This window comes from Aquila chrysaetos, chromosome 25, assembly GCF_900496995.4.
Source record: "Aquila chrysaetos chrysaetos chromosome 25, bAquChr1.4, whole genome shotgun sequence".
Classification (NCBI taxonomy): Eukaryota; Metazoa; Chordata; class Aves; order Accipitriformes; family Accipitridae; genus Aquila; species Aquila chrysaetos.
Window position 1 is genome coordinate 15742516 of NC_044028.1, and position 20374 is coordinate 15762889.

Genomic DNA, 20374 nt, shown 5'->3' on the forward strand with positions numbered 1-20374 from the left:
CCATAGTTGCTAGTGAGCTTCTAGAAAGGTCCACAGTCAGAAGCAGTTCTCCGAGGTACAGTTCAATTTCTGAAGGCAGTAAACAATCCTGAAGGAAGAGTAAATGTTGCCAAATACAAATGTATTCTGTCAAACTCACATGCTGTTTCATCTTTCTAAATCTCTTAAAGTATGCAGACTAAGGATAAACATTTCATTTTATGTCAACAGATTTGTTCTTATTTCCCAGCACTCTCCTTCCTCACTGAAGATACACTTTCAAACTGCCATCCCATATTCAAAATTTTAAGAGCCATCAGTTGTATGATTTCTAACACACCTTGCACGATCAGTAAAAACTCTCACAGAGCATGTTGTTTATTGGTTGTGCACGAGCTACACAGGAGTAACAAGTTACAATACAGACTTGTCAGCTCAGTAACTAACCTCAAATATAAGAGAAAAAAAAGGAAATTAAATTTTCCCCACATCTAATCCAATTATTACAATCCAAAACTCCTGTTCATTTCCATGAACAGTAGCAGTAAAGATACTCCCCCCCAGAGACAATAATACGCTATCACACCTGTGCTCAGTGCTGTGTCCAGACATAGCTCAGCAGGATCTCAGATCCAACACGCAACGCACAAAAAGCGAAATATTGTGACATTAGATCGACTATGAATGCATCATGGGCAGGGACAGAGTGATTCCCCATTTAATATAGGCCTGACTTCCCAAGCATTTATTGCAAAATTCCACGCGCATGCACTGCTGCGGGCTCATGGCTTTGCCACTCCCTAAGACAGCCCTACCCAAACTAGCTGTGCTTAGGCAGCAACTGCGCTGAAGATGTAGGAACACACTAACATACGAGAGCACTAACACAGCAACACAGAAATGAACCCTCCAGGAATCGTGGGCTGCTAACACACCCCAAAGCTCAGAACATCATTGCTACAGTTAACGACATTTGCTATACTGAACTACGCAAGTGCTTGCAACGACTGTACCTTCACTTTGCATAATTAGCATTATCAGAAGAAGGTACAGAGGTCTGTAAGCTCTTCAAAGAAAAAGAAAAAAGGATCAACTGTATATCTTTATTAAAGAAAGCTAACACCATTGACATGACCCAGATCATCATGAGGACTGTTAAATTTCAATTAGCTTTGAGCTGTGCTGATAGGACTTTACTAATAATTGCATGATTTTCTTGAGAAAAATTTTCAATTCTTTATGAGACAGGAGAGAGCATGAAATTGTAAGTTCTTTTTCACTTGTTAAACATAAAAATCATTAACAATAAAAGGTATTGGATTAGAGGGAGAGCAGGAGGAAAGATGGCCCAGCAACAGAGGCAACGATTTGGGATTTGAGAAATATGAATTCAAATCCTAGCTCTGCTATACTCCTTCTCCTGGCACATCAGTGATGCTGTTCAATTTTCTGGCTTCTTCTGTAATAAAGAGATAATAACACATACTAATCTCACAGGAATTTTGGGACTTGGTATCTCTTAAATGCCACAACGCTATGGAAATGAACTTGATCAAAAAAATCTTAAAGCTGTAATCTGGAGAATATTCAGAGTGCATACAATTGCCAATGGAGGTATTCTAAGCTAAGTGTTTACATGCATGTGAAAATTTTCATAATGACTGAATAACAAAATGTCTGCAATGTAATGTTTATGAAGGTAATTAGTGTCAGAAAACAGGCTACTACATACAGTAAATTCAGGTCCTAAGATTAATCTATATTCAACCCCTATAAGCTTTTACTTGGTAGCCTCAAAGCACCACTTACAAAGATGGAGGATTTAGAAAATTCACAGACGAATCCATCAGAAAGAAATACTGACTGCATTGTTAAAAGAGAGGGAGGAGAAAAGAAGAAATTGTTAGATATTTCTTTACATGTACATTTGTATATAACCAAGAGAGAATTACAAACCTAACTTTACTTACTGAGTTATAGTTCAAAATAATCTAGGGTAGTATTTCCAAAAAAACCACTTGCGTTGGGACTCTGTCTCTTGTTTTCAAAATCTCCATTTCAATTTCATTAAGCCTTATGCTCTTGAATCTGCTTTGAAAGAGTAACTTCTAAATTCTTTAGATGCTCAAATAAATACATATATAATTATCTGCAGCAGTGATTAAGCACAATCTAACCAAGGACAGTGTCTTCCTTTATTTATGTAGGAAGATCATTTAAGTGAAATGAGCAGCATAACCACCTGTAAAATCAAAAGTAGACCACTGATATTCTGGTTTGTTGCTTGCACAAACATAAACCCATGCCCTTTTACAATTTAGGTAATCATAAATTATAGCAGTGGTTTAACAATGATTCGCTTGAACCTGCTACCACATAACTGCTCTTTTTATCTAAGACCATTAGAGATTGTACCGACATAAACTTCAAATTAATGACATCCAATAAAAGAAAACAACATTCTCTTCCCCTATAGGTAACGAAATAAGGTAAACCTTGGAACATGCAGACTTAAAAAAAAAAACAAGCCCACAAAACTAAATAAAGGTAGTATATTTAGTTCCCTATGCAGGAAAGACTTAAAGATCATACCTAACTAAACATGTGTCTAACAGAAAAGTAGTATTTCAAACCAACCACCTAAAACTGAAATACCTTGTATTAGAACTAGTGTACTAGCACTAGAAAAATTCAAACACAGGTCAGGCTTAGCTACTTTAGTTAAGCTTATTCTGAAGAAAAAACATCCATGAGAATACCCTCCTGCTTATCATTAGGAGTATGTAAATGCCTCGCTGCTTCTGGTCCTTAATGAATTCCTACAATAACTGTTAAAGATATTTGAAGATATCACAGAACAACAATGAATAATATAACAGTGGAACAAATACTAACAACTAAACAGTTCCCCATCTTAGCTCAGATGAAGTAATGGAGCAGAACTTACTGCTTCATTTTCGTTATCTACCTACCATTCTTCAACTCTTTTTTACTGTAATTCACAGATATCAGTAATTCAAAGTGCTGCATTTTTAAAAATATTCAGCTCTCTAGACTAATACTATCATTCAGACTACATTAGAATACAGAGAGATGAATAAATAAGAATACAATCATTCAAATCTTTTTTCCTTATACATTTTTAGAAAAAGGTTATATTACTGGTTTATTTCTAAGAGAATTATGGTGTCTTATAATAGCTCTCTTTCACAATTATTTTGTTCATGCCTCTCAGGTAGAAATCCCTAGATCATACTAAACTCCTCAGATTCCCTTGTGGCATGCTATGTTGTTTTGGAAAATAGATTTATTGTATTAACAATTTTAAAAGATGTGTTTAATGAAGGGGAAAAAAGGACCCATAATACCCAATAATATTTTCAATGCAGTAATAGCTATTTTTCTGTTACTTATTTCAACATGTTTACAATTCAAAGGAAAACACAGCTCTAAAATTAGAGAAAAGGGTTTTGAATGTCTGTCTTTCAATGGCTTTATAGGCCTTTACAGCATTGCAACTAGTTTTGTGTCACTGACAGACTGCAGAAGTGAAGATAAGACTTTTGAGACCGACAGCATACTTGCATAAATGCATTTACATCCACCGGGGTTTAAAATGTGGATAATCATGGGAGATCTTCCAAAGGATGCAACCATCAAATCAACATGGAACAGCACCCCTGTCTCATCCCTTCCCAATTACCTTAAAAACTTCTAGCCAAGGAAATGTGTTAGTAATAAAACAACGAGATCACTTAACTACAGTATGTTTATCAAGCTATGTAACAACTACATACAATCTGAAGAGTAAGAAAAAACAATAGAATGAGCAAGTATACAGAACTTTTCTCTTGAAAAGCAATTGTATAAACTTTCTGCAAAACATGGAAAAGACAACAGCTTTCTTCTATTTTTTTTCTGAACTGTTTTCAGAGAACTTGGGTGGAACACCAAAGAGAGATGGCTTCTTTACCAAAGAATTATAGCTTTAGGCAAGGGAGTTGTGTAGGGGAGGGCTACACACAATAATTCATCTTTCCAAATAAGCTACACACGGAGAAATGCAACATAACTGCTGCTAACTGTCCAGCCTTCTGAACTGGGAACCAGTCAATGATCTTCCATTTTACTTGTGCAGATCACTGTCGTTACATACAAGATCAATCCCATTTCTTATCTTTCAATTTTAACCGACATATGACATCCAGAGCATGGAGATCGTGGCATGTGCTATTTGCCTAACACTGCACTCTGCAGTATTCCCACCTTAATGAATTCCAGTTCATGACAATGGAACAGGAAAAATGCTCCAGTTAAGGGAATGAGAGAGGACTCCGCTGATATAGGTTTTATATCCATTTCTGCTACACACTTCTTGTCAGTCACCCTTTGTGCTTGATTTTCCATTATATATTTGGAACAATTCTATCTCCTTTGCCTGTCACGTTTATTTTTAGTTGTTGTGTTCTGGAACTGTCTTTTATTGCTTTGTTTACTGGTTTGCTTAATGCACTGCTGCTTTGGTTGAGTACTGTAGACGTTATTGCACAATTAATAGAAGGTCAAATGCCAAATAAATCCATAGGCTACAAAATTGAATTTTAAAATCCAGGATTTCTCAGTAATTGAACCATTAAAACTATACTTACCTCAACATATTTAGCTATCAAAATGAAACAGAAAAATACTGTAAAGCAACCATAGCTAGAAATTATACTTAAATTCAACTGAAGCATACTGAACACAAAATCTGTTGTGATTATTACATGACGTTTTTGACACTTGTGACAGCTACTTGTTTCATTACATACAATTCCATAATCTTAACACATCCGTGTTGGATTGGTACTGCTATTTTTAAATGCTGCTTCTAAATAAGGGAATGGGACAAACCATTTTATAATCAGTAATGTACTACATGTGTACACCATGTCACGGGTGAATAGGGCATAACGCCCAGCCATATGGTGTACTTAAAGAGCCAACTCATCTACATAGTCTGTTACCAGGCAACATGCTGGACTTCAGTCTGAGCTTGGTAAAAAAATGACCTCTTAGCCCTAGAAGTTGATTGATATTCATTGTGCTGGTTAGGTTATGATCACAAGGGAAAATAATAAAACCAATTATGCACATTGAGATTTGGCAGCATTGAACCTTCCCCAAATTCCAAATGTGCATTTTCTTCTTCTTTCTTGTCATACATCCCAAATCTCTGCTTTAGCTTGTTGAAGGAAGATGAATATCTTTTCCTTCAACTACATTTATAGATTCTGAAGCACTATATTCAGAGTCAAATTAATGTTAGCTTCCTAAAAACATGCCAGTAATTATTTCAGGGACCACTGTCTCCCATGGGTTAAAAACACCAACCTCATTCTTGCCATTTTTACCAGAATTTTTCTAAAAAACACTGTCAATTGCATCAAATTCTGCTAAGAGCTGTAATGTTATTCTGTGATGGAAAATACTGTTTGTGACTGTACTGGGTTTGACTGGGATAGTGTTAATCTTCTTCATAGTAGCTAGTACGGGGCTATGTTTTGGATTCGTGCTGAAAACAGCGTTGATAACACAGGGATGTTTCCGTTACTGCTGAGCAGGGCTCACACAGAGTCGAGGCCTTTTCTGCTTCTCCCCCACCCCACCAGCGAGGAGGCTGGGGGGCACAACAAGTTGGGAGGGGACACAGCCAGGACAGCTGACCCCAACTGACCCAAGGGATATTCCAGACCATAGGACATCATGCTCAGCATCTAAAGCTGGGGGAAAAAGGAGGAAGGGGGGATGTTTGGAGTGATGGCGTTTGTCTTCCCAAGTCACCGTTAGGCATGATGGAGCCCTGCTTTCCTGGAGATGGCTGAACACCTGCCTGCCCATGGGAAGTGGGGAATGAATTCCTTATTCTGCTTTGCTTGCGTGCGTGGCTTTTGCTTTACCTATTAAACTGTCTTTATTTCAGCCCACGAGTTTTCCCACTTCGACTCTTCTGATTCTCTACCCCATCCCATGGGGGGACAGTGAGTGAGCGGCTGCGTGGGGCTGAGTTGCTGGCTGGGGTTAAACCACGACAGTGACAGAAGAAAAGCTAAAAGCAACAAGCATGCTGAGCACTACGGAATTGATTTAAATCTCTCCTCAAGATGAACAGGCTTTTTTTTTTTTTTTTAGTCTTATAAGTTAGGCAGTCTTTTTGAAATAATGAAATCTTTTTTCAAAGACATTAAGAGGAAGATTGTGTTCAGTGTAGGAGAATAAACGTAAAACTCTTCTTATACCTAACAAGGACTGTATGTATAATTTTTTCAATGCCACCAAACTTCATGTGTTGGGGCACAACTCAACTACTAATAGTAATACATTTGAACAAAAAAGTGAATTTAGTCTATTATTTTGTCAATATACATGTGTGACTTTTTACTTTCTACACATAGAACAAAGAAAAGTATAATTATAAATGTATATAAAACACAAACCTATTCAGTCAGCCCAATACAGAACAAGCCATGCTTATTACCCAATACGAAATGATAGAGCATTGCAGTTTATTTTAAGCAGAGGATTATTAAAAATTGTTTGAGAAGTACCAAATACACACCTACCGAGAATCATACACTTATAATAATATATACAGAAGTATCAGAAAAAAAATAAGTATAGAAAGTTATATTCTGATTAAAAAGTGCTTAATATTGGTTCTGTGTACGTGTTAAAAATAAAAACTTTACAAGAAAAAATAAATTCCAAGTATGAAAGAGCAACAAATAGTTTGGAAGTGAAAGTCTCTTCTCAGGATGGTAAAAAGCAAAAAATGAATCAGCACAAATACTTTTTCACATGTCCTATAAATTCTGGAGCTTAATTCATATTCCCTATTCTGACATTATGGATGTATTTAAAAAGGAAAGCATGATGAATTATCCATAGCTGTTCTAAGAGAAAAAAGTGTTTGTGACTAAGCTATATACAAAGTAATTTCTTTCTGATTGAATCAGCCAAAGGTAAAATAAATACAATAGTGACATAACCTTAACATGTAAATGGGAAATGCAAGAGAAAAGCACTTTAACCTATGGCCAGGAACAGGGAAGACTATTTTCTAAGCATGTCACTAGCAAGTTGTTGTTCACTGAAGACTAAAAGGCATCAGATCTTGTACTTATGGTCTATTAGTCTTGTGATCCAGCATTAGCATGGCAAGTTGTGAAGTCCAAAGTATTTCTTTATTCATTATGACAGCACAACAGAGATTTCAAATTCCAAGGAGACTAAAATAAACAAACAACAAAAATCAGTGCACTTACTGAAAGAAGGCTCCGATCATGAAAACAATAGGCACCACTTGCATGGGACTTCTGTGTAGTTTCCTATGAAAAGAAAAATACATTCTTACTGTAAATGGGAGATTCAAAGATCATATTTGTGCCCTGCACCCATGGAAGGCTGAAGGTAAGCTTTAAGATTCAAAGTGTTGTAAGAAAAAAACAAAATTGATAATGCATTATTTGGGCTTTCACAAGAAGGGTTGCAGACATATTGGGTCATAATTGCGTTTTTTATTGTAGTACAAAGCTGAATAGCAAAACCTGCTTATTGATTCACAAATACCAACAAAGATTTTATTATATATTTATTAATCATTCAACGGACAGTAAAAACTTCCAGGCAGTTTGCCATTTATTTGAAACCTAAATCCTATGTTTGCATTATGAACTTACCTACTAAAATAGATATGCAATTACTGTGCCATAGTTAAAAATTTACCCCAGTATAGGTTTCCGTTTCAATAGGAACACACAACTGTGATTTACTTTTTGTGTATTTTTCAACTGAAAACTTCGAGCAATTTTGCAAAAGAAAGATGATTATAAAATAAACAAAAGGGGCCATCCCACATATGTTATACATGCACATAGCTAGGAATTAGAATAGGATAACATTCTACTCCATGCCACTTTTTCTTATTGATGAGCAGTTGGTGACATGTAATAATTTACTGAATTATTCATTGAATTTAGAAGTTACAGTAAGCTCAGCCGTGTTTTTCATAACAGATTCTTCCTACACTCATTTTTCATTTCCATGTGCAAGTGGTAGTATATAATCTGTGATACAAATATTCTCGAAAACAGAAACACTGTACATATTTTGAGTCTTCAAAGAAAATGCACACCTAGGTCTATGTATTACCAAAACATTCCGTAGATAAATTTAATATACTTTTTATCCACTTCAACAAAATTTCGAACAGTAAACATATTGAATATTTTTCACAAAATATGTTATTCCTTGTATGTGATTCCATTTTACACAAAACAAACAAACAAAAAATCAGCAAGTCAAAAGTCAGTATTGGCTATCTCTAATGCAGTTGAGAATAAACAACAAGAAAAACTAACAGTACCGGAAAGGTACCTGTTCTATAAGCACATCAGGTAATATTGCAACTATCGCACGTACTGATAAAAAAGCCCAACACCTTCAGAATCTGAGAAAGTGACAATCAGCAACAGAAAACATACTTGCATTTTGGTCTCCTCAGAGCAGGGATCATCACTAGGAGAGTCTCTATCAAAGTAAGATCCAACTTCACGAGTGAAGCTCCTAGCAGTAATTGCAACTGTCTTACCATCAAAAAACCCCACATTAATCTATTTCTGAGCTGAAGACATAAGTTTCTTTTTATTTATAAAATAAAATGAACCATATACATATAAAAATGCTATAGAAAAGGCAGCCCACATAAGAAGGCTGCATAGGCACGTAAACTCTACATTAAAACTACTGCATCTTACCCTTTCTGGGTACTGTGCCTTTGTGCACGATCAAAAATATCTCTGAGGACAACACAAGGTAAATTAATGGTATTGAGAGTTCCTTAAAAATCTCTAAGGAGCAGTATTTTTTAACTAATTAGCCCACATTTTCAAAAATTACATCTGATTTAGGACCACCTTGTAATGCCACAGTGAAATTTATTCATGGTCAACAAAATTGAATTGAATAATTGAAAATTAAGTCTCTCAGGTTCTCTCTGTCAGGGGTACTTGTGTTTCACTATTGAAAACACTGTGATTTTTCAAATGCAAACTCTCCCTTTTTAGACTCCGTACTGATTAAAATGCTACCTCATTGAGGTTAACAGTACATTAATTTTCCTTTTCTGAAAGACTTGTATCTGACCACTCAATCCTAGCAGACTTTCTGTTTAGCATAATGTTACCTATCATTAATTTTAGAAACATTACACTCCCAACTGCTACTGCTAGTATTCCTTATTTATCCTGCAGTTGCACATTCCAGTGACTGAGGAAACTCACAACACACACAGAAATAAGAGGTACAGAATTTTACAAATATATGCAAAGCCAGGAAAAAAGATGAATATACTGTTGTATCTAATTTACAAAGTACTGCTGTATTAAATCAGAGCAAATGCAAACGTAAAAATAGTTACCGCTAAAACAATTAACTTGGCTATACTATTTAACCAACGAGTAAGTATTCATTTTGCCTATTTTTACAGTACTGTATAACCCCTCTCTAATTTCCTCCACATAGAAATATGAAAGTTTTATGCTTTACTGACTGCAGACATTCCTTAAAATGTCTAGCAATCTGAATATGAGAAGCAAAGAAAGGATTTCCTCAAAACAAATGGTCTAAAAGCACCTGCCAAAAGGCGAGTGGAACTCCACCCACAGCCCTGTACCCATACTACCATCAAAGGCACTTTCTTACCATACTGTTGGACAAAAGGAAGAGTGGCACATTTAGAAACTTTACAAAGGTTTGTAAAGATTTCTCCCCAACCAAAGAAATATCTAGCCTGTATACTAGTTTGCCTGAACCCACGTAGCTGTCCTACATGTGACACAAGCCAGTTAAGGAAAGCTCCTTGTGCAGTGCACCTGGAGGCTCTTGCAAACCCCACAGACAACGATGAAGGTCCACTACCTATTACATAGCACGTGTGACCGTATTTCCAGGTCTCCTGTAGACCGCTTTGCAGAAACCGCACGCTACAAAGTATATTTTATTTGTTATCTAGCTACTCAGGCAATATCTAAAAACCAAGCAAGATTTTTCAGTTGTATTCATGTGATAACATGAAGCAATTTTCAGTAGAAGGAAATACAGCTGAAAAATGCTAACAATTTTGTGGAAAAAAAACTACATTCTGACAAAATCCTATTTACAAGCTTCAAGATAACCTAGTCGACTATGATGGACTTTGACATTATACCTTATTATTCTTTGTACTGACATGAAATGTCATCAAGACTGTCCACACAACTAAAAGCAACCTTGAAGAAAAACATAAGATATGCATTTTTAATGCTAGATTTTCTCTTCCACAACTGTCATATATCTTAGCAAAACATGAAGTAGGCTCTTGTTTTGCACTCCTATCACACAGAAATAAATATACAATTAGCAACATTTTGCTTGCATCTGGTACTACAACATTTGTATGTGACAGGCATATACCAGAACAGCAACAGCCTTCTTCAGATCAGCAGCAGAGTTACCATTCTGCAGCGCTCCAGTCTTTCTTTTCTGAGAAAAGGAAAACTTGAGAGTGAACTAGAAGACTTCTGCTAAGCATGTATGTAAAAGTCTGGCAAAGAAGATGATGTTTTAAGATACACTTAAAAACGGAAAAGTTGTTTTTTCAGGTGAAAATTTCAGGTGCGTAGACAAGTACTGAGAATAGCCTGGTCTCTTCTCCCTCAGGGCAGTCAGCCCAGGCAGCCCAAACAAGCAGAGGTTATTCTGCAGGGTCATTGAGAAAGATAGCCCCAGGCCATTCAGGCTTCATAAATAGTTACTGTACCCAGGCATTCCAAGAGTATCCCAGACATTATATTATTTTTTTCCATAGAAGTAGCTCCCTTAAGCATTATATTAAATTTTAAAAAAATACAAACAAACAAAAACCCCCAAACCCAAACAAACAAAAAAGAAAAAAGCCCAAGGAAATAATAAAAATTACTACTAATACATATACACAATCACTAAGCCTGACTTAACACCTACTGCTTCACACCTTTATCAAAAGCCTATGTATAAATTGATCTAATCTGATACTTTTTACTTTAATTCTGTTCTAAAAATGCAATTAAACAATGATATCTGTTGCTGCAAGTTAAAAGTCATTCCCTTTAGATAACAGCCAAATACAACAAGCAGTGAGTTTTGCCATCATTAGACTTCTAACCATATTACTTCTATTTCGAGGCTTTTTTGTTTGGTCTCAGTTTAATTTCCTGTCAGCCTTACAAGAGATTTCTAATGTTTGGGCTGTAGGATATGCTCTGATTAAAAATAATCTTCCCAATTACTGCCTGGCATGAGTCTACTGCCACATGCACTCTGCCACTGGCTTCTGAATTTCTGTCAGCAGTAATTGTGTCTGTAGCTTCTAACTGTAAATGAAAACCCAGGGGGCATATTTGGGTTCCAGTTTCCTTTGCCTAGCCATATCTTTTAATTTGCACTGTCTGTCAAAAGGAGATGTTTGTAGGCACTAAAAGGAAATCCTTAGAACACCAGGTTAAAAAAAGAGGAAAGGAGAAAAAAGAAATGCAACTGGAATATGATAAACTATATTTGATATTTATTCTAGCACACTCGATGTAGAGAATCTCACTGCATTGATTAGCCTTAGAAGAGGTAGATTGAAACCATTTACTGAGCATTTCTAGCTGCACTTTTTTACCATTAGATTTAATCATAAGCCTTGAGCATCGCCTTATTATTGCTATTTTTTTGGAATGTGATCATTCTAATGGATATGTGACAGAACAGGGTTTCTTATCACAATGGAAAAACCCAGTATTTCTCAGGCTCTGGCTCCTGGCCTAAACTATACCATGGGGTTGCCCATCTCCAGCCCTGGCCGGACCTCAGACATGGGCTGGAGGCAACCCGTCTCCTGGGTCGACCCCCTAGACCTACGCCGCATCTCCTCTCCAGGCTGTCTTTTAGCCCTGTTTCCTGTGTGGCCTTCAGAGCCACATTGTCACCTTGTCTCTGTCCTCTCCCTGTCCCCGTGAACGGCGGCTCCCAACTGGACTCCCCAGACGGATCCTGGGCTTGGTCCACCGCCTCGCTCGGGGCTGTCCGTGGACAGAGCCCGTTTCCTGGACCTGGCTCTGCCCTCCGTGTTTAGACGCCGTGAGGCTGCGCCCCATGGGGGAGGGCACGGGCTCAGCTCCTGGCTCTTCGCTTCAGGAGCGGTCGGCTGACACCAGGCTCTAGGATGTCTACATTTGAAATCCCGGTGCCTAAACCTGGCAAGTCAATGCAATCACAATCACCAGCCTCATGATAGATTTGCGTGACGAGTCTCATTGATTCACTTTCCCCCTTCGGAGAGCTGCCGCTGCTGTGATGGAGAGGTGGCCCGGTGTCGCCAGGGAATGTGGTCTGTATGACAAGAGCAAGATGGAAGCAAGGTGCCCTGGGTCAATTTTCTAAAGGAAAAGAATCTTAGGAAGAATGAAGCACAAAGCACAGACTGTACTCTGCGAAGCAGATACAGAAGAAACTCATGGAGCAGAAAAACATTTGATATAACGTCAAGAGTGAAGCTTTGTGTAGAAGGGGAAAAAGTACAATCAACGACACCAAAAGTACAGTCAAGAATGCTTATATAGGATACACAGCCTTCACTGCAAAGAAGAATATTTTGAAATATTCACTGTAAAATGAGTAATACTGTAAAGTCCTGTGAAAATAATTTTCTAGGAGGTTTCAAGGTTTGATCTGTCAAAATGAAGTAAATTTGTGTCTCAAAAGTAAAATGGCATCCAGCACATTTGGAATTCAAGGAGTACGGAGAGCATATATTTGCATACAGGAATCATGGAAGTTTTCTTTGTGATAGGAGGACAAATACTGAGATTTGGTGAATGGGAGCAGGGATTTGTCCAAATGGCATTTGAAACTGAATAGCTGTTCTTGGCATAAGAACTTATTTGAAATATTAAGGCCAAATGTTAGCGTTCTGCATTATGTGTGTTGGCTGATACTCTATTCTGTATGCTTACATCTGTAAATGAGGGGAGACAGTTGAAAGGTGGGAACAGAACTGATTTCAGCCCTGTCCCGGACCTTTGGCAAACCACTCTGTAGTATAACGTTCCTATCTTTAGGGCTATGCCCCTTACTAAGTATTCCGTGCAATGTGATGACAAGACACCAGTAACAGATAAGAACTTCAACATATTAACTGAAACATACACAGCTTCTCATCTGTACAATGGAGATTGTAATGACCACCACATTCATAACTGCCATGTATTAGAGGTAAAAATGCCATGGATCTGTTAAAACACTGATTATTTTAAAAAGACTATACAAGCTGTGCACAAAGTTCTTTGTGCCTCCTCTGAGCCCTACAGTACAGCAGCATTTTACAGGCTGCAATACAGAACAAGACTGTGATATCCTCAAACTATCTTTGCTTCTATTTCCATATCTCATTTGAGATAAAAGCATCACCTGCAAGGTATATCCCCCTACCCTGAGATAATGATTGAAATTGCCAGAATGTTTAAATGAATACCTACTTTTTAAAATGTAAAGTAAGTCACTGAGTTCAAAATGGTTGGTCCTGTGACTGAGGCCATGCAGATGTTTAAATATTTTCAGCATAAAAACCGTAGTATAAAGTATAACAGTAAACATATTATGAAACTGAAAGACATATTGGGAAAAGACAAATGTAATCACAGTAAGGTAGGAAATTTGGATGTAGACAATGGCTGATATAGCAAGTGGCATCAAAACCTCACTACTGACTTCTTCACTGAGCGTTTCATTTCAGATCCATTTTTCAAAAATACATAGCATTCCATTGCCATTATCAAGATTAATGTCCCAAAAATACATGAAGACTGTGGGAGAGAAAGTAAGAGGGGGGGGGGGGGGGAAGCACTGTAATGTAATTCACTGATTATATTCTTATCAATATTTTAGTTTTCTGTTTCATAATTCAATACTTGCTCAATAAAGAAATAAAAATATAAATTGTTTTCTACAACATACTAAATAGTCCTTTAAGAACAACCTCAGCCTCTCACAAAATTATAAAAAAAACCCCCAAGTTAATAACCAAAATATCTTATTCTTAGTATCACCATTTAAGCAGTATGAACAACATTTTCTACAGGTTGCACAGAACTCATGCTAAGTGGTGACTATGTGTCCTCCATAGGCAATGCCCCCTCTGCATGGGAACAAAAGTCAATTCTCTTTCACACAGATTACTAATGAATTTCTCAGAAAAGAAATACAATTTTAGAGGGTTATGCTGAAAAATTTGTGGTTTTTTCATGTAATTCCCTTCCTTTCTAAGCCTACACATAACAGAGATTTATTCCTGCCTTAGTAGTTTTTAGCGATGTTTTTACTTTATTTCAAATCAGGTTTAAACTGTTCTGGGAAAAAAAAAAAAAACTAGTCAAATTACATTTTTACAGTGCTACGCACCAAAAATGCTTGACCAACTTGATCTCCTTCTATGACCAGGTGACCCGCCTAGTGGATGAGGGAAAGGCTGTGGATGTTATCTTCCTTGACTTCAGCAAGGCCTTTGACACTGTCTCTCATGGCATACTCCTTGAGAAACTGGTGTCTTGTGGCCTGGATAAGTGTACTCTTCACTGGGTGAAAAACTGGCTGGATGGCCGGGCCCAGAGGGTTGTGGTGAATGGGGTGAAATCCAATTGGCGGCGGGTCACAAGTGGTGTTCCCCAAGGCTCGGTGTTGGGCCCAGTTCTGTTTAATATCTTTATTGATGATTTGGATGAGGGGATTGGGTGCACCCTCAGCAAGTTTGCAGACGACACCAAGTTGGGGGGAAGGGTCGATCTGCTTGAGGGTAGGGAGGCTCTACAGAGGGATCTGGACAGGCTGGATCGATGGGCTGAGGCCAATTGTATGAGGTTCAACAAGGCCAAGTGCCGGGTCCTCTGCTTCAGTCACAGCGACCCCACGCAGCGCTACAGGCTTGGGGAAGAGTGGCTGGAAAGCTGCCCGGCAGAGAAAGACCTGGGGGTGCTGGTTGACAGCCGGCTGAATATGAGCCAGCAGTGTGCCCAGGTGGCCAAGAAGGCCAACGGCATCCTGGCCTGTATCAGAAATAGTGTGGCCAGCAGGAGCAGGGAGGTGATTGTTCCCCTGTATTCGGCACTGGTGAGGCCACACCTTGAGTACTGTGTTCAGTTTTGGGGCCCTCACTACAGGAAAGACATTGAGTTGCTGGAACGTGTTCAGAGGAGGGCAACCAAGTTGGTGAGGGGCCTGGAGCACAAGTCTTATGAGGAGCGGCTGAGGGAGCTGGGGCTGTTTAGTCTAGAGAAGAGAAGGCTGAGGGGAGACCTTATCACTCTCTACAACTACCTGAAAGGGGGTTGTAGTGAGGTGGGTGTTGGTCTCTTCTGTCAGGTGGCTGGAGATAGGACAAGAGGAAATGGCCTCAAGTTGAGGCAAGGGAGATTTAGGTTAGATATTAGGAAAAATTTTTTTACTGAGAGGGTTGTCAAACATTGGAATGGGCTGCCCAGGGAAGTGGTTGAGTCACCATCCCTGGAGGTATTCAAAAAGCGAGTGGACGGGGTACTTCAGGACATGGTTTAGTGGGCATGGTTGATGGTTGGACTCGATGATCTTGAAGGTCTTTTCCAACCTAAATGATTCTATGATTCTATGAAAAATGCCTTACATCAATTATTGTGATTGTGTGCATACTCAGTCGATAAGTAAAGTCTTCAGTGCCTTCAAGCTTTCGAGAGAAGTCATTAAACTCTCAGCACTTTGCCAGACTACCAAGCCTCTCCTCATATTAGAGTAGTACTACTGTAATTACAAACACCACTAATTGCTGTCAAAATATTTCTTTGTAGTAATGACCACGGGTTTTATCATAACCTAGTATCATTTATCTCTATTGCTTTCTTGGAACACCTCTTACTCTCATTTAATGCTACTACAAACAATGTTAAAATGTGTATCTTCACTTGCAGTAACACTGATCAAACTATCCAAAGTACAAAGACTGAGCAACATCATTAAATGTATTACATTATTGCATGTATCAGACTTCCAGAACTCACAGCTCAAAAAAAAAAAAAAAAAAAAGGCGGGGGGGGGGAATAGCTGTAATACTGTCAATGACATTCAAAGAACCTTTCAATTTTTTTTTATTTTTTTTTTTTAATTTTTTTTAACAGCTATAGTCTGGACAGACAATGGAGAGAGATGGGTGCAGTAAAAACAGAATTATAAGAATTACATTTATGTGACTACCTAAAAGCACTCTTGATAACATAAGGCTGCTACACCAAAAATATAGCCACATGTTTGCCTACTCCTAATGCATAAAACACACAGAGGTAAAAACTACCTCTCTATGAAAGAAGAACAAAAAAAAAAACTTTAGAAATAATTCAAGATTAATGAAAAAAGGTACATAAACTGAAAAAATATTAAAAATCAGTTTGTTTCTTCAAAAATATTTTCAAAAGAAGTTCCAAAAAACCAAACGAAAACAACCCAACCAAAAAAAGAAAAAAATAAACCAACCTTCTACTCGATATATACTGACTGCTTTTATTAGTGTAACTTCTTGAATAGCTTTTTAAAGGTCCCTTAAAAAAAAGAGATCTTTCAAAACTTTGGCTGCAAAGACAGCTCGCTACAAATGCATGAGACTACCGCTCTGGGAAAATCAGCTCCCCAGTCCGTGCAAGAAAGTGGCAAAGTCCCAGGCACCAAGTTTCTCTATTACTATAGTCATCATACTTACTACTTAACAAATAACAGCTTTGGAACATTTCTTCAGAATTTTTTCTTTTCTCCTCAGTCTTCTGCAACAGAGACTGTTCTTCTACCTAAGCTCTTGAGCAGGTAGAACAATTCCATGGAACATAAGCAAGATTACTCATATGCTTAACCATGGTAATACACTCATATCCCTCCTAGACTAAAAGATCATCTGTAACAAATTCAAGTGAACAAGGCATTCAAAGAAGATGCAGAAATAACCAAGTAATTTGAAAAAGGCTTAACTGTTATCAACTGCAACTATAAAGAAGTCCTTCTATCATTTCCAATGGTGAGCTTTTAGCACTGAATACCCTGATACCGACAAAGACTAAAAAGCAGGAACATTATACTTTCAGAATAGGGGGTTTACAATTTTACATTTTCAAACTAATGGTTCTCTCATCTATCATAGGTCAAGAAATGAATTGTGCCTGTATAAGCAATGGAGTTTTGAAAGAAATTTCAGATGTAGAGAAAAGAATGGTAAATTTGCCTATTTTTTCTTCTTTTTTAATAAAAATTTAGACATTGCCTAAGAGCTTTAGATGTTAAAAAATACCAACTGAAATTAATGACCAGAACAAGGGAAAATAAAGTTTCCAAAAGGAAAAAAAACCAAATAGTTTAACCAATAGCTTTGTGATTTATGACATGATTATTCTTACAGAAACAGTTCAACTCTAGGCTGTATCTATCACTATGATCAGGAAAATGTAACACATCAAGAGCCATGCAGTAGCACGCAGATGTTATGAGCCCTAACGGAAAAACTGTAATTAGAGGGTACGGCACATTCCACTGACTGAAGCATGTTTCTTGTGGACAAAAACATCTCCTTTGGGTAGACACTCCACATTTTCTGATCCAAAGAAATTTTTATCACCACAGAAAACACAAGCATCCTTTGACACCCTGGACACAGAGGGGATGGGGTGGGTTAGGTGACAGTTACCAATCTTCAGGAAAATTGGCTTTTATAAGGTTATTAGGTCTTAAAAGGGTCCAGCCTTCCCGCCAGGTACCCTATTTCTACAGAGAAGGCAAAAGTTATATCTGTCTTTGCACATGAGGTATCTTTACCAATTTTATCAAAAGTATTCTCACTGTTTATGAAGAAGTAAGATTTCAGTATGAAAAAGCAGCAAAGAGTAAAATAATATAAATCTTCCATGTTTGTACATTTACTCCTGCTAGGTATAATGACTACAACTGATTTTTAAAAAAGTCAGTGTTTATTTTACAAACAGGAGAACGTTGTTGTTGTTTCCAGCTGAGTATAATTACGACTGCAAAATGTAAAGTCATAGTATAGAAAAAGTCCATGCAGATCCTACACTGCAGTTTAAATGCTCACCTCTGATCAGACGAAAAGAAAGTAGGAAGCATATGTCAAGGAAAGCAGCAGATTTTACCCAAGAGCAACACACCCTACAAAACATTTCTGCCTGTGCTAATCAAATTTTGATTTTCATGGGAGGAAAAAAAGACCAAAAGCACAAGTATAAATGATGCAATCTATAGCCCAGGCACAGAGAACACATCTCTGCAGAACCATTTGTCCCAGATTTGCAATTTGTAAACAAAAAAAAGGGTGTTTTTTTTAACGACAGTTCTTTCTAGGTGTGCTACAGTAGAAGAACGGGATTTGTAAGCATCACACGTTTTCCTCCACGTTTCTGAATGACCAGTTCCACACAATTTTTTCTTCATCTGTAACCTCTCCTAGTGTACTACAAAGACCACAAACTGCAGGTAATGGTACCTTCTCCATCACTCACAGCATCAGGAGCTTCACACTAGTAAGCTGACACATTTGAAATAAGACCACTTATCAATGAAGAGAGAGGTCAAAGGCTTCTAAGGTTGGAACAGGAACCTGCTGGCTGCTGCAAATCTCTCACCAGTGCATTTGAGCCTGACACTTAATATTCAAACTGAATTGCAAGCTATGTACTCAAGGATAAAGCTCACTAATAATAAAGATTCACAGTCTGACACGCTCAGCATACAAATTCTCAGTGCAGAGCTCATTTTGAATATTTTTTTAATCTAAAAAAGAATCAGGATTTTTTCTTTTTTAAAATACACAACGGTACTTCCCATTAAGTGAGGGAAACAATGGAATGAGAAAATAAAATTTTATTCTATATTTAGATATTGGTAAAGAAGTACACATTTTATTACAATATAGGTACACTGTGTATGCAGTCTTTGCCTTGCTAATCAGACATAGGAATAGGAATACATCAAATAAGGTATACATTTGGTTTTCACAGGGCCAAATCCTTTGAGCCAGAAATCCACTACTTGAAACCATTTAAGAATTTGCCCACATTTCAGATAATTTATGGCATGTATTTAGCACGTCAGCTGTGAAAGCTAAAATCACTGGAAAGGATCTAATAGCTTGATACGTATTACTCAAATATTGTATCTAACCAGTGCTCTAACTAGTCCAATATTAGGTCACCAGCAAGTAGAGATTGCTAATAACCTTTCATAAACTCCAGACTATTTTAATTTTCTGCTCATCTTATAGAACAAGCTTCTAGCTTCTAGGTGGTATTTATACTGTCTTTTTATTTTTTATCTCTCAGTGTTACTCAACTTTTATTTTATCCAACATTGCTTAGTTCACAGTAAAATATTCATTGTTTATTTTACAGTGACACTGTAAAGTCATGGCCCATTTATTTTTTCCCTTTCAATGTTTATTTTACATTACAACAACCTGGCTACTTGTTCCCTTTTTTTTGTTATGTATGTAGGAGGAGGTCTAAAATTAATGAAATTATAATTAAATGCCTAATAGTTTTTACACTGAAAATATTGTTACTCAACATTACCTCCACTTAGAATCCTTTGCTTATTTTGTATTTTGCTTTGAACATCTACATTTCTATTACTAAATCTACCCCTTTCTTTTAAAATCACATTGCATCCAGCTTAACTACATCTCACTAAATCACCTTGTTAGTCATACTTTGATTCATTCCATTTCACTGCCTTTCATATTTAAATTATTCAATTTCTTTTCCTACTCCCCATATTACCTTTGAAAATGACAAGCCTCGCTTTATGCAACAATTTTTTACACTGCAACTCCTATTATTAACACTTCATCATTTTCCATGTATATTTGCAAGTTTTCCTGCAGAACTGCCTTCCAAAACAATTCCAAATTTACACATTTAATCCCATCTCTTTGTTTCGTTTACATTCCGTATGCACCAAGACAGCCAGCAGTACAAGAAGTCAAATTATATTTGTTGCATCATAAAATAAGGGATAGACGCTTGAGCTCCAATCCTGCAATAAGCAATCTGCAACCCGCATGCTGCTATACCTGCCCTGAACTGTACAGGGATTCAGCTGGCACGTCTGACTCCATCCACCTGCCCACGGAGTTCAGGATCAGAGGTTTTGCTGGACACAAGACACAAGTGATCGCGGCACAATGGTATTTGATTTATACAGTATGTAGTTACAATGAAAATGTAACTATTTTCAGTATGGAGAGGGAATAGCAATGCAGTCTGAATCTCAAAATCTGTGATAC

At 37.4% G+C, this 20374-nt stretch overlaps 1 protein-coding gene across 10 annotated transcripts in view; it reads right to left on the bottom strand.

Annotated features, from left to right (window-relative positions):
- The window catches only part of RBFOX1 (RNA binding fox-1 homolog 1), a 1358224-nt gene that overhangs the window by 785753 nt on the left and 552097 nt on the right, over positions 1–20374 (bottom strand). For 9 of the 10 annotated variants that reach the window (XM_030002529.1, XM_030002523.1, XM_030002528.1 and 6 more), the window contains one exon: positions 7284–7346. The exons of the other annotated variant lie outside the window; for it this stretch is intronic. In XM_030002529.1, coding sequence (XP_029858389.1) covers positions 7284–7346 — 63 coding nt within the window. The remainder of the gene's footprint in view (positions 1–7283; positions 7347–20374) is intronic. 10 annotated transcript variants of the gene reach the window in all.